The 13,493-nt window shown below is 45.8% G+C and overlaps 1 protein-coding gene across 1 annotated transcript; it reads left to right on the plus strand.

Annotated features, from left to right (window-relative positions):
* The first annotated feature begins 11,096 nt into the window (after positions 1-11,096).
* On the plus strand, positions 11,097-12,591 carry LOC135400612 (uncharacterized). Its single transcript, XM_064632444.1, has 2 exons — positions 11,097-11,614; positions 12,172-12,591. Exons 1-2 carry the CDS (start codon positions 11,097-11,099, stop codon positions 12,299-12,301), a joined length of 648 nt encoding a protein of 215 aa, XP_064488514.1. The 3' UTR covers positions 12,302-12,591.
* The last annotated feature ends 902 nt before the right edge of the window (positions 12,592-13,493 follow it).

Consider the following 13,493-nt stretch of genomic DNA (forward strand, 5'->3'; position numbering starts at 1 on the left):
CTCAAAGCAGTCCTAAATCACCTTTCGTCCCCTGGTCCCACCCCTTCGTGACGTCCATGAAGGTGTTGAACTGAAACAGAATGTGTTCGTCTTTCTCGTACATCTAAAAAATTACGACGCTCTGTCGGATGAAGTTTTGCACATGGTATCTAAAGGTAGGTTACTTTTTTTATTATTTATTTATTTAGAGTACGTCAAAAGCCCCAAAGGGGCATTACATGACGGCGTGGTGAGTTCCTAGTCAGAGATAATAACAGTACTACGTGATACGAAAACAGTTAGCCAAACACTACACATTAGATAAGAAGACCGAAGAATAATAAGTTGCTTGACAATGACAAGTTGCCAGACAGGGATTATGACAGAGCTTAGAGCTACATATTATAAAGATAGTTATCAGAACACTAGATAAGAAGATGTAATGATAATACTAAGCACAATCAATACCTAAACGACAAATTGAACTGTATATGTTGTCAAAATATAACAATTTATGTAAGGGTGAGTAGTAACGAATAATCTGCTGTTGAAACATCTGCTGCGCCTGCCAGCAGATAATATGACACGCAAAAACGCAATCAACTCCTTGACTGATACAAATGAATTCTTCATGTGTACCGTACAATACCGTACCTTACAGTGAAATACAACTGCAATCTCAAAATCAACCTATACGACTTCGGACCGTTCCCAATGCAGGTGAATTCTGTTTCGAGGATTTTTCTCACGAGCACAGACCATAGATTGAGAAGTTACCCGTCATAAAGAACTCGTTACAAGTTAAGTTACCTTGTGACAAATGTAACTAAGTTAATAACGAAGTTCTTCAGCCTGAAATGTAACTCGCAGTTACTGAGTTACTTAAAGAAAAGAACGAGTTACTTCCAAGTTACTTCGGACACAAAATAGCATTACGGAGGTGCAGCGCGCATGAGCAGTTGAGTTAGACCTTGAGTTGCCTGCGGAGGAGTGCAACACGCTTAGATCGTTTTCGTTTATGTCCAACAATAGACCTCTCCCTGTTTGTAAACAAACGATGTCAAAGTGTTCGACAGCGCCACAAATTTGATAGAATTGAACTACGCTCGAAGCTAAAGGTGAACAAGGTCGCACCCGAAAGCCATGGTCTTGAGGGGACCCTTGGTCCTGCTTTTCGTTCAATGGGAGGCAGAGAACAAGTGCCCGTTCGTGGAACCCAGCTCTCTCCTTCCGATTTCTTTCGGTTTCAGTCTGTCTACCAATGTCATGATGACGTTTCGCTCGTAGAGGTCTATTCCAACGCTTTGCATGTTATACTCCCTGTGGGTGCACTATGGTTCAGCTTCATTTCCATGACAGCGGTTCTTACTTCCTGAATAAAATACTGTCATTGATTGAATATCACGTCTCATGGCAAAAAATGCCAATGGCAAATGCAAATGGCAAAAAATGTCATGAAGGAACCGGAGAGAACGCAAGAAAATATGTGGACGTGAGTGAAAAGAGAGTTAAAAGTAACTTGGAACTTAACTTAAGTTACTTTGGCAAAGTTACCTGAAGAAGGAACGAGTTCCTCTGAAAGTTACCACGGCGCAAAAGTACCGAGTTAAGTTACAAGTTACCAAAAAAAGGAACTTAGTTACAGTAACGAGTTACTTGTAACGAGTTACCTCGAACTCTGGATTTGGCCTTGGAATTTCAGAACTCGGGAGACGTCAGGCTACATTTTTGTGTATACTTCTAGTTGATCTGCTCCCATAGGTCACTGGACGGATTGCAACTTCCTCGTTTGAGGGCGCGGCGGTGGCGTCTTTTCAAAGCTCACGCGACGCGCTTCACATTTCAGACGACATCTCTATTTAAGGGACGTACGCCAGCGTGCGAAACGGTATCTATACACTATATGCGTTCTCATTTGCGGTCACAGACCAAATAACCAGCGGCATGGCCGAGTGGGTCCAGCTCGTTGGTGGTAGCCAAGGTCGTGCGCTAAAGACTGGGAGGTGCTAGGTTCGAATCCTACCACCGGCTGTGCAGTCTGAGGTTTACCCTGGGTTTTCCGAAGACTTTCCAGACGCATGTCGGCACACTTCCCACTGAAGTCGGGCCAGGACGCATACTAACCCCCACTGCTCCGCAGGCATCTGTACGCCGCTCATAGGCACAGTTGCTTCGAGGCGCTAACCCGGAATAATAATAATAATAAAAAAAAAAACAGGCAAAATATATCTCAGACTTACGCACTCAAATAATATGAGTGTGGAGCGCAGAGGTTTTACTGAAGTGCAGAGTTAAGAGCGAATATATCAAAGACTGATAACAAAAGGGTGCGATCCCTGCCCAAATAACTCAACTTGGCTGCATAATCCCTTCCGTTGTGTGATTACCTGGTACGTGATTCTGTATAGTTACAGCAGCTAAATGATAGGAACGGAAGCAGGATAACAGCCCATTGTTCTTATTGCAGTTAGCCATTTTTGTTTTCTTAAGTATTCTGGAGTAGCCGGCTCTCGTAATGAGTGCCTATTTCTCCCTTTTTTTTTTCTTTCTTTTCTTATCAACTCAACAGCTCCTTGCAGTAACGTAGTCAGATATATGTTTTGAAAGAGGTTGTAGGGTGAACTTTATATGGGGATGAGGATTTCTTCTTTCCAAAATGTATAAAGTACAAGTTGTGTGGTGGTGGTGGTGGTCGTGGCGGTGGTGGGACTTCTGAGCTACCAGAAACCCCTGTGGCTGTGCCACTGGGACATTCTTCGCGTGGCTTACCGGGTTCAAATTTTAAATTTTATTTTCCTGTTTCGGCTGGTTCGTTTCGTGTCCGCTGTGTGTTGGCAGCACACTTTAGGGAAGTGACAATCTCATTCGGTGTATTCACAGGCCAAGGCAGCACAATGTACCGATGGTCAAGTGAATGAGGAGTGCACTCTGAGAAGAAGGGGAGTAATTCTTGTCCCTTTGGGGGCTAGACGCGTTAGGGCAACTATTATAGTCCCTTTCGGGGCGAAATGTATACCGAGACCAAATGCATGAACCACTCTGTGCGAAGTTTAGGGAACTCTTTGAGTGCTGGGGGAGTTAATTTCAGGGTCAGGGGACTAAAATGTGGAGTAATTGTAATCTAGGGGACTAGAAGCTCTAATTACACTCCCCAATGTGCTCTTTTTTTTTTGCCCTTAGAGTGTGGCACTTCGCAGATCTAACAACAACAACAACAACAACGACGACGACGACGACGACGACGACGACGACGACGACAAAGCTTTATCTACCCTTCCACCCCGTATATGCACTTCCACTTTCAGTAATCCTGCTTCTCGGGGCCCCCGTTTACTCCCATGCAGTCCTCTCAACTGATGCACTGCACTGGTAGTTCGCTCAACCATTAGCACCTGAAATTTGAGTACATTGCGCTCCTCGGCTGTCTGTGCCTTTTTCATTTCGGCAACACAGCTGGGTGTTTGCCGAGACCTTCATGATTCTAAAGTTATCACTGTCCTCACAGCGGTCCGCCACACGTTCCTCCCACACCGTCGCCAACAGCTTTGGATCGTGATCGAGATCCAACGCTGTTCGTTTTCCTTTCCATGACACGCGATGACGGCCAAGAGCGTTGGCGAGAGCGTGTCCTTCTCAAGAAAGAAGACACGCTCGTTCCCTGGCGATAATTGAATAGACTAACCAGATCGGACGTCAAATCGGACGTCACTGTGTCCCTGCCAGGTCAGTCGACGCCTTTGCATCCCATGACCCAGATAAACAGAAACCGAGGCAACAAAATACAACTTGAACGGCACGCAAGAAGCCGGAACCCGACTGGGCTTGACTCTTTTTTTGCTCGTGTTCGGAGCGGCCATCCTGGTGACGTAATCAGAGCAAGCGTCCGGGCGAGCAGAATAGACTGAACGGTGATGCTGTGGAGACAGTGTAATGTGCATGTTATCCAGTTCCTTGTGCCCTGTTCTGTGTTTATTGCGTTGTCGCGTCTCCGTACAGTCGTATAGGATGCAGTTGTATGCAGTTCGGGGAGGGGTCGTTATGCTCTCTCCTTTTTCTTCTTTACACTCAATCAATCAATCACTCACTCTATAGTGTTGGTAAGTAATAGTGACGGTGTAATGGAGAGCGACGGAAAAGCGACAATTGAATGCAAAAAGAACGTGTAATCGATAAGTTTCTTATTTCTTCTACTTGCGTTTCTCCCCGTAATATGCGTGAGTTTGGCCAGTGGGGAACGACAAAATGCTTCCTGGCTCTTTGGAGATTGGATATTCCCATGGCGTCCAAGAGAAAGTTCCATCTGTGAGCGCAAATGGGTATTGGGAAAATCGAATCACGCGATTACGACAACACACTCGCTGGAGTGCATGCACACAGGTGGATGGTGGGCGTATACTATCAATGTAATCGAAACACTGAGTCAACGAAAAAGACAATACGAAAGTACTGCGTACTGCAAGTACTACTGCGTAGGAATGTTGCGTGGTGGTGAGCTTTAAGCACGTAGCTTTTAGAGGTACGTATATTTGAAAACAAGCATCTTTGATTGTTTACTCGTTTGCTATTATGTACATTGTAATGGGAGCAGATTGTTTCTAAAACAACATATCGCAAACACACGGCATATTTAATATAAGGTCATCAACTCAAAACGTTAAAAAAAAGTGAATTATTTCTTCAACAAAAAATGTGTGCTTAATGTTTGCGGTAGCTTCTTTCTGTTTTCCAACTTCTCGACAACAAAGAACGAAAACAATTTTATTTTGATGATGATTGGGAGCACGTCTTTCGTCGCCCCTTCGATAACCATAACCCATTCACTCTATCCAATTTCCTCTCAATGTAATGCGTACTCCTAGCGGATCGGTTGTATCTGGAATACGCGCGAAACCAACAACCAATAGAAACCAAGAGATACATGATAACACGCTTGAAAACGGACACTTATACGATTTAGTTACCCTCCTCGAGTCTCCCTTTTGAAGTTAAACCTATTTCCTTATGTGCCAACTGTCCCGTCGTGTAGCGATCCTTACTTTCTATAAATATCTCACTCAAAGGTACTTTCTATCGAAGGAAAATATTTACCCAGCAGCAGTGCGACGTTGCGAGGGCGTAGTCATGTCTGCCCTCATGTGTGGGTCACGTGGGTGAAAGTCAGGAGAAGTGAACGACCTAATTTCAGTCGCCCTCACGCGCACTACCACGTATAATGCATAGCAATTGCTAGTTGACCTCCTCCAATCAGAAATGCTCGCCATAGCGACGTGTGAGCACATATTGAAAAAAATGTTCAAAATATAGTATTCTACGGTTACATTTTATAATGTACAGCAAAATGCTTCGGGACCCCACAGAAATCAACTCAAAAAATCAAGATAATTAATCAAGAAATCAAATAAATATCATCACTGCGCTTGTCCAGCACCCAAACATTCTTTCTGCAACTCGAGGAAATAAAATCGACAGAAGCGAAATGGAGCTGGCAAGTCTGGGATATTACTTCACAGTCGAGGAAATAAATGTTGCCTCCATCAAATGTTTCTGCGCAATTTTTCAATCAAGAAATCAAGATCACCAATCAAGAAATCAAGATCACCAATCAAGAAATCAAGATCACCAATCAAGGTCACCAATCAAGAAATCAAGATCACCAATCAAGAAATCAAAGGAATAAGGTGTCATCGCTGCGATTGCCGAGAACCCAAACAATCTTTCTGCAACTCAAGGAAATAAATGTTGCCTTTGTCCAATGTTTCTGCGCAATTATTCTTTTTATTCCGTGCTAGCGCCGCGAAGCACCTGCGGCTATGAGCGTCGTAGAGACGTGGACAGATGGAGAGAGGACAGCACGAAGGAGTGGGGAAGATGGAGTTAGTATGCGTCCGGGGCCGACTTCATGGGTAACAGTGCCGGCATTCCTCTGGAAAATCTGACGGAGAACCCAGGGAAAACCTCTGACAACACAGCCGGTGGTAGGATTCGAACCCACCACCTCGCAGTCTTCAGCACGACCTTGGCTACCACCAACGAGCCGCACGCTTCTGCATGCTCGAGCCCTAAAGCGGCTTGGACACACTATACTAACTGATTGATTGATTGACTGATTGAGTTGTAAAAGAAAAAAAAATGAAGATGTTAGTCTCTGAGCCACTCGGGACTGGCTACTCCAGGCGCGCTTAGAAGACAAAATACAGGCTCGTTAACAGGATCATATTCTCTTTCTGTCTGAGATTGTAGAAATGCCCGGCATGTACAAGTGCTGGCCATCGACCATAAAGTTAAAATGAACGAGGTTTCCGTCATATTATCCTCTATACCTTGCAGCCCCGTTTCGTGGCATTCTCTTCAACACTTTTTTTTTTTTTTCGTCAGATCGGCCATTCCACAACAATGCCGCCTTGTACCTCACGTCTCTCGAAGGCAACTCCATTAATACGCAATAATAGCGGCAGATTATATTCTCAAAGAGCGTACTGAGTATTATTCCCACATCAGCGTTCTCCGTAAGAGGTCCACACCGGCTTACGAGCACATGACATTGCACGTTATAATATAGAGGCTGCGACTTTCCCATGACCACCGACTGCAAGCTACCGCACTTAGTAACCGCGTCTACCGTTCGTCCATTTCGAAGACAGCGGGCACAATGGGACATTGGGTGTCTGCGGGTAACAGCTTCGCAACAGCATCATTCCAGTCCAGCATGACGCACCAAGATGGAGCAAATAATAAGGGAACTGCAGGTATAGCTATAGCGTGACCCCGCCAGTAGGTTTCCGGGTCTGGAACGGCAAGAAAAGAGAAGGAGGAGGAGACACTTGGGAGAGAACGGACGTTCGCCTCTATAAGAGCGGTTCACGGTCGAGGGCAGCCGAATTTCCAGTTGGGACCCTCTACTAGCAAGCCCCTGACAGTTCAACTTACTTTCTTACACAAGGTGAGCCCGACTTACTTACCTTTTGGGACATTTCGATGCCATGCTGATAGGCGGGTCGATGTGAACTGCCCGATAATTGAAATAATATATTCGCCTATTCCTTTTGAAGTTATACTGGGGGTGATATGGTTTACATTCAGTTTTCGTGGCTACCAGTTCGTATCTTCATTCTCCGATAAAGCCTAAGATGTGTACGGTGCACACATCTATTATACCGGGGAATCATATCCGCATCTTATATTTTTCCCCGCGTTCTGGCGTGTTTATCTTAGGCACTGTGGCACAAGCTGTTGCGGATGTTGCGAATTTGGATAATGCTGAACACAAAAAGATGTGTTTCAGTTACGTTCATATAAAAGAAGTGTAGTGGTGGTAGTAGTAGAAATTAGTGTAGTATCGTTGTGAGCGAGGCTTCTGATAAAATAGCGTAAATACAGGTGAGCTGGTGGTAGAACTCGAATGCTTTAGTTTGGGCAAAGAAGAAGGCTAATGCAAGGATAACGCTTTCTAAAATTTTAATTCTACAGCAAAGTGGCGATACTGAGTTTAAGCTGCACGCAAACGAGCTATAGTGAACTCATGCTGCTAATAAATGTAAAGACAGGGTTATGAACAACAACAACAACAACGTTATTTTGAGATGATTAATGGGGAGTTTCGTCGGTGGTGATATGGGGAATAGTGCTATATAGCGAAGTTAATTTCTGCGATCCAGCAGTGTCGTAACAAAGGGGGAAGTTGATGCAAGCTGTAAAGTCAAATAATGGGTCACAAGGACGAGACGCGAGCTTCAGTACGATTCAGGAGTTGGAGATTACCTTCACGGTTTCGCGGGAAGCTTTTATAATGAAGTGCAAGCCCTCGCTATGAAGCCCCGTAACGTTCTTCTTCTAACTATCCTTTCTGTACGACGTCAGCGAAAAGTTGGGACGGATAGTTTGTCATGGAATCACAGAATCGTGAGCTCCTGTACCTTTGCAATGTGCATTGCACATCGCAATGCGCAATGAAACTTTTAATGAAACGCGATGAAACGTTTTGTCGGCATGTACTGCAAACGAATGAAATAGGATTTACCTGGTTGTGCAGCTACGACAAAACGAAAGTTCGACGCACTTCTCTTCAAGTGCTTCGTTACGCGTTATGGTTAGCTGGTTAAGCCAAATCCGTATACAGAAACCGATGAATCAAGATATCTCCTTCGAAGAAAAACCGACTAAGTGTTTTTCTTCCAGAAATTAATCAATCTGTTAACAAACTGAGGGTTGATATCTTGCGAAAATTTGCATTTAAATACGCATAACAATCCGAGTCGCGGCGTCTCCGCCCGATAAAAATCATCGCAAGCAAGCGTTGCTCCAGTGCTGCACAGCACCAGCGTGAAGACAAAGAAACTGCGGTTATGTTTGCATTGCAACCGGATAACGGGATTCCTCGAAGGCACGTGACCGAGTGTGGTGCGCCCACTGACCCTGAAACCCAGACGCGCAAGAAACCTGTATCGCGGCAGACGGAGGGGCCGCTCCAGGGGAGACACCATCCGGAAGCGCTTCTGCTCGCGCTCGCCTTGAACTCCACAGCGATTACACGGTCGCGGTGGTTGCCCTCCATTGGACATCATCAGCACCTCCGCGTTCAGGAGCGTGTTAATAGAGCGAGAGCAATGCTTACTGCGAAGCACACGAAAAAAGGCGAATTCTTTGCTAACTTGAGGAAAAAAATGTATGAAATAGAACGAAAAAAAAAGAGAAAAAGACAGCCCATACCAATGGCAGGAAGCAATATTTATTGAGTAGGGATGTTTTCCGAAAAATTTTTTTTTGAAAGACTTCTGTCTTCTTTCTCTCAGACACTTATGTTATGGTGAAAGTACAGAGAGCTTTGTAGGGCGCCACATTCGCTTCCAAATAAGATTTCTGCGTGGCTTTAGTACACAACGTTCTGGATTTTTTTCTCTAATGCCTCTAAAGGTCTTATTTCGATGAAAGTGCTTGTCACAGTGCACAGCTACAACCCAAGCAGCCCATGTTCGCCCAATATTGGACGAATATTGGCAATACCGGTCCAATATTGGGCCAACATGTTGTGCTGCATGGGAAGCAACAAACATGTGAGAGCTCTCTCTAAAAAAAAAAAAGCATAATCGCTATCTACGCCAATCAATGATTAGACCGTTGAGGTGGCCGTAAGCATTCTGATTATATTAAGCAAAGAAGACAGCAATTCGGATCATCCTTCTTATTTCATCGAGTCAGCATCCGAAGAAACTGCACATTCCAAGGAAGGTGGGGTTCAAGCAGTACACGTATCGAACGTCGCCGTAAAAGAAGCAGGTCGCGTCATGACCCAAATCCTCCCACCGACGTCCTCTTAGAGGACGGCCGTCGACCGTGACCCCGACGGCGCAGAGATCTGGGGAGGGACGACGAAGAGCGCCAACTTCCCTCACCCGAGGATAAAAAGCCTTAGTCTTACATAGTGCGAAAGATGACAACTCGCGGAAGTTGATGAATATGCGTGAACAGAGCATAGCAGCAGGTGTTTGCCTTCAGGCATGATGCCTACTGTCATCTTCCTTATAGGGAATAATTGAGAAGCCTCCAGCTTCAATATCCTGCAATTATATGGCGCAAGGAAGTGCACAGTTTAAAACATAATTGAGATTGTAAAATAAAAAAATGATGTATGGCCGAAAACGTACAGCCCCTTAAATGGTTTTGCAGAAAAGCCCAGTGGAGAGACGTCTTGGCCACGTTCTTATGCTGTTGATGGTTCTGGAACAGCATGCTGCCATATTATAGGCAGGCGAACACACTGATGGTAACACTACCACCTACTGGTGCTGCGATTGTGCGTCAAAGAAAGGGCTCGGAGTACTGGTCTATGGTGGTACAGCCTCAAAGACCAACAGGGTGCGAGTAGATTCAGCAGAAAGCTGATAAAAACGGTTCGAAGCCAAGAGCGGATGCACGCAGTCACTGGAACCCCATGACTTTCTTGCACGTGGCTACGGTTTTCAGTACGTGGCCTACAAAAACGGAGAAAGAAGTGGAAAGCTAGCGGAACAGTCCAGCCTAAGAGTAAGAGACTGCGCTATTAATTTTCTGTAAGCTCCGTTTCTTTATTGTAGCGAAATTCAGCGAGCGTTCAGTCAAAGTAACACAGGTTGCTAACAGTACTACGTGTGGTACGCACGGATAATTCTGCATACAATATACAGGATGCGGCTATAGGAAAGCTTACTGCTCCAGTGAGTTGAAGAGCGAGCGACTGATGCGGAATAAGAGGGATGCTCCAGATCCTTGTGATCGACCCGCGTGGGTGAGTCACAAAAGGGAGTACAACTGCTTGACAGTCAGCCTTCAATGACAAAGTGGAACAGGATCCCCTGGTTGGTGGTCCGTCTTGCTATTCACGATAACGCTCTCAAAGGGAGTCGGCAGCTTCGCCATAAAGTGTACTCCTATTTATATTTGTTGGAGCACAATGGAACAATGAATCTAAAACCACTGCGTGATCTGACTATCGAAGCTGTATAAGATCAAAAGAAAGCGTGTGGTTCACTCTCGATATGGCGAACAAGAGTAGTCTGGTTATGGCATAAGGACAGTTATTCAACGTCACGTCTGGGGCCGTTAGCATAAAGGTTGAGTACGAATCTCAGACTCAATCTCAATAGACTTTGCTGTACACTGAGCACGTGCTCGCTGCTCATGCGGGAAGCGCTGCCAAAGCTACTGAGAATGAGTCTGTCTCATATACTATAAATGATGAACTACTCATACTCAATTTTAATGCAACGTGCATTCTTAGTAAACGAATTTATTTTCTCATGCATATGCGAATGACTTAATTTTCAAGAAGACTGTCATTCAGAGGGCGAAGGCGAAATTACCCAGCGCACACATTTTCGGCAATAACCTCGCACATGCATTGCCACAACCATTATAGTCCTATGGAGACTAAATGCTCCGAGGTTTATGCGAAGTTTAGGTACTATTTGCAGTGCTGAGTAGTAAATTTCGGGCCAGGGAACAAAAATTGCAATTTTCGGGATTAGGAGCTCTAATTTCTCCCCAATTTACTTTGTCTTTCCTTAGAGTGCGCACTGGCTAAGCAATACTGTCACCACTCTTTCATTACAGATTCTCCAACCGTACTACTCCTCATAACCAGCATGCGGCAAGCAGTAGTCCTAGCCTTCTTGGCCGTATGCTTCTGTGGCGCTCTTGCCAGCACTTTGCCTGGCGATGGCGCAAAGGCACAAGCTTCCTCCGATACCAGTCGTCGTGCTCCACGTCTGGATGAGCGCAAGTTCAAGTACGAGCCAGATCCCAAGAAGGAGCTCACACAGTTCATGAACACCAAAAACGTCGTCAAGACACTCGTGAAGCTGGTCTTTGGCAGCGATGAAGAGAGTGCTGCAACGTCCCGTCAAATCCTAAACCTTCTGGTCACCGTCCTAGACATGCTGAAGACTAGCTTCGGTCAGAGGGCGCGGTCTTCTTCGATGGCTAGAGGGTTCCGTGGAGCTCTGGACGACGTTGCCATTGCCGGTGCTTCCATGCTGAAAGGATTTGTGAAGTCAGTGATGACCAAGGATGACAACTGCATGCAGCGGTACCTGTGTGAGGCTAGCAAGGAAGCTGCGAAAGACGGACATGAGATTGGATACCTTGTGGCACAGTTCGGAGGGTAAGCGTTTGAATGTCTGCCCTTTACGAGAACAGTATCTTTTACGTACGCCGGTATGTTCGTATATGTGCTTTCTTTTCCCTTCGACTTCGACTCGGAGGGCCCAATAGATGACGAGGATGGGGAACAGTGTCGCGTTCGGAATATCGGCAGCCCGCGGCCAGGGGCTTACCATTTTCGTATACCTTCCCCAGATCGCTATTCTCCACTTTCGGACCTCCTACAGTGCATTCCTGTCGGGGATTTGTTTAGAACACGCGCATCATTCTCTGAAATCGGGCATTCTGTGCGGACTTTCCGCACCCCAGAATGTTGTGACGACACTTAACTATTTCAGTCGTATGTATGCCGGGTACAAGGCGTACTCGGGACGGCAAATCGTAACTCATGTACACACCCTGTCAACGCCTTTGGGGGATCAGTGGTCACATGGAAGATTTACTCATGTATATTTGTACACTAGAAGCACTATAATTCTTGTCATTTGGACGACAAGTGAACGCTAACGAACTCCAGCCAAAAAGGACCGCAATTTTATAATGCATTTCTTCTTGCAGATACGCTGCCAGTTATGCATTGCAAGCCCAGAAGGCGTCTGCCTTCAACCAGACATACAACGCCACACGCAGTGGTCGTAGCGGAGAGGACTGCTTCAGTTTGTATCAGACCTGCAACGAGACCGACTAGATCAAGAGCTATGGACAAGACCACACATCATCACGCTTTCGCAAAACATCACTCATAATGCCATCAGTCATCATACACCATCTATCGCAGAGCTTCGGAAGCTTTCCTCCCACTTTCATTCTGCAACCACCATTATTCCGGAGCTCAATCTTTTATAATTTCACTTCCGAGTTTGGTAGCACGTTGAAAGAGGACATACATTAGGCTTGCGTACTGTGCTTCGAGAGAAAACCGCGTGCATGGCTGAGCCATGCTCATCGAGGCACCAGGAAGGTTCCCAGGACCTTCCATGCCGGACTTGCTCGCAGGAGTTCATCACACAGAGCGCCTTTTGGTTCGTTATTTATTTCCAGAAAACTTCTGTCGACTTGTCATATTTAATGCCGTCATTAAAGCTTCGTTTCAAGCCTATATGTTATACTGCAGTGTTTTTTTAGAGACTATAGAGAAGTACGATAAAGGTAAATCCAAGCTGATGCGATTGCAAGCCTGGTAAACATCAACGCACGGCATTTCGTTAGGCATCTGTGGCACGCAAGGTGTATTATCATCAAGCAAGGGCTCATGGGAACTTACAGCGCCTTCGAGACTACTGACTACGAGGCGGAGGTAGAGATAGAGGAAGAACAACAACATTCCCGGTATGCACAGCAGCGTCGTCAGCCAGGGTCACGGGGGTTAACCATAACCGAAGCAGACGACGGAGCTGTGTCCCTCAAAGTTCCCATGCTGCTTTGCGCCGCGCGCTTGGTGGCGCGCGCATCTATGTAAAATCGTCTAACAACAACAACTTTATTTTAAAATAATGAATGGGGAGTTTCATCGCCAGAGGCGATACTGTACCCCATTGCTGAGGGTGATGTGGGGAATGAAGTAATGAGCCCCTTCACAACAAAGATCGAAGTCCGATTGTGTCCAGAAAAGTCAAAAGAGCTTTGAGCGCAGAGCGTTGGTGGGCTGGATTCGGCCAGGGACCAAGCAATTTTGATAGGGAGAAGGGGCGAGGGTCCAGCTGACTAAGAGATCCGGAGAGTGCGGCTCGGGAAGGTTGGTAGCGTGGGCAATGAAGAAGAATGTGCTCCAGATCCTCTAGAGCGCCTCAGTGACAGCATCTGGGAGAGTCAAGTTGTCTCAAACGGTAACGCCATTGAGCTGTGAAAGCCACATCGAGTCGCATTCGATGAATTAATGC

The sequence above is a fragment of the Ornithodoros turicata genome, chromosome 7 (genome assembly GCF_037126465.1).
Source record: "Ornithodoros turicata isolate Travis chromosome 7, ASM3712646v1, whole genome shotgun sequence".
Lineage (NCBI taxonomy): Eukaryota > Metazoa > Arthropoda > Arachnida > Ixodida > Argasidae > Ornithodoros > Ornithodoros turicata.

Coding starts and splice junctions, on each gene's coding strand:
- LOC135400612 (XM_064632444.1), top strand. CDS start 11,097: ATGCGGCAAGCAGTAGTCCTAGCCTTCTTGGCCGTATGCTTCTGTGGC. Junction 11,615..12,171: donor CTTGTGGCACAGTTCGGAGG/GTAAGCGTTTGA, acceptor TTCTTCTTGCAG/ATACGCTGCCAGTTATGCAT.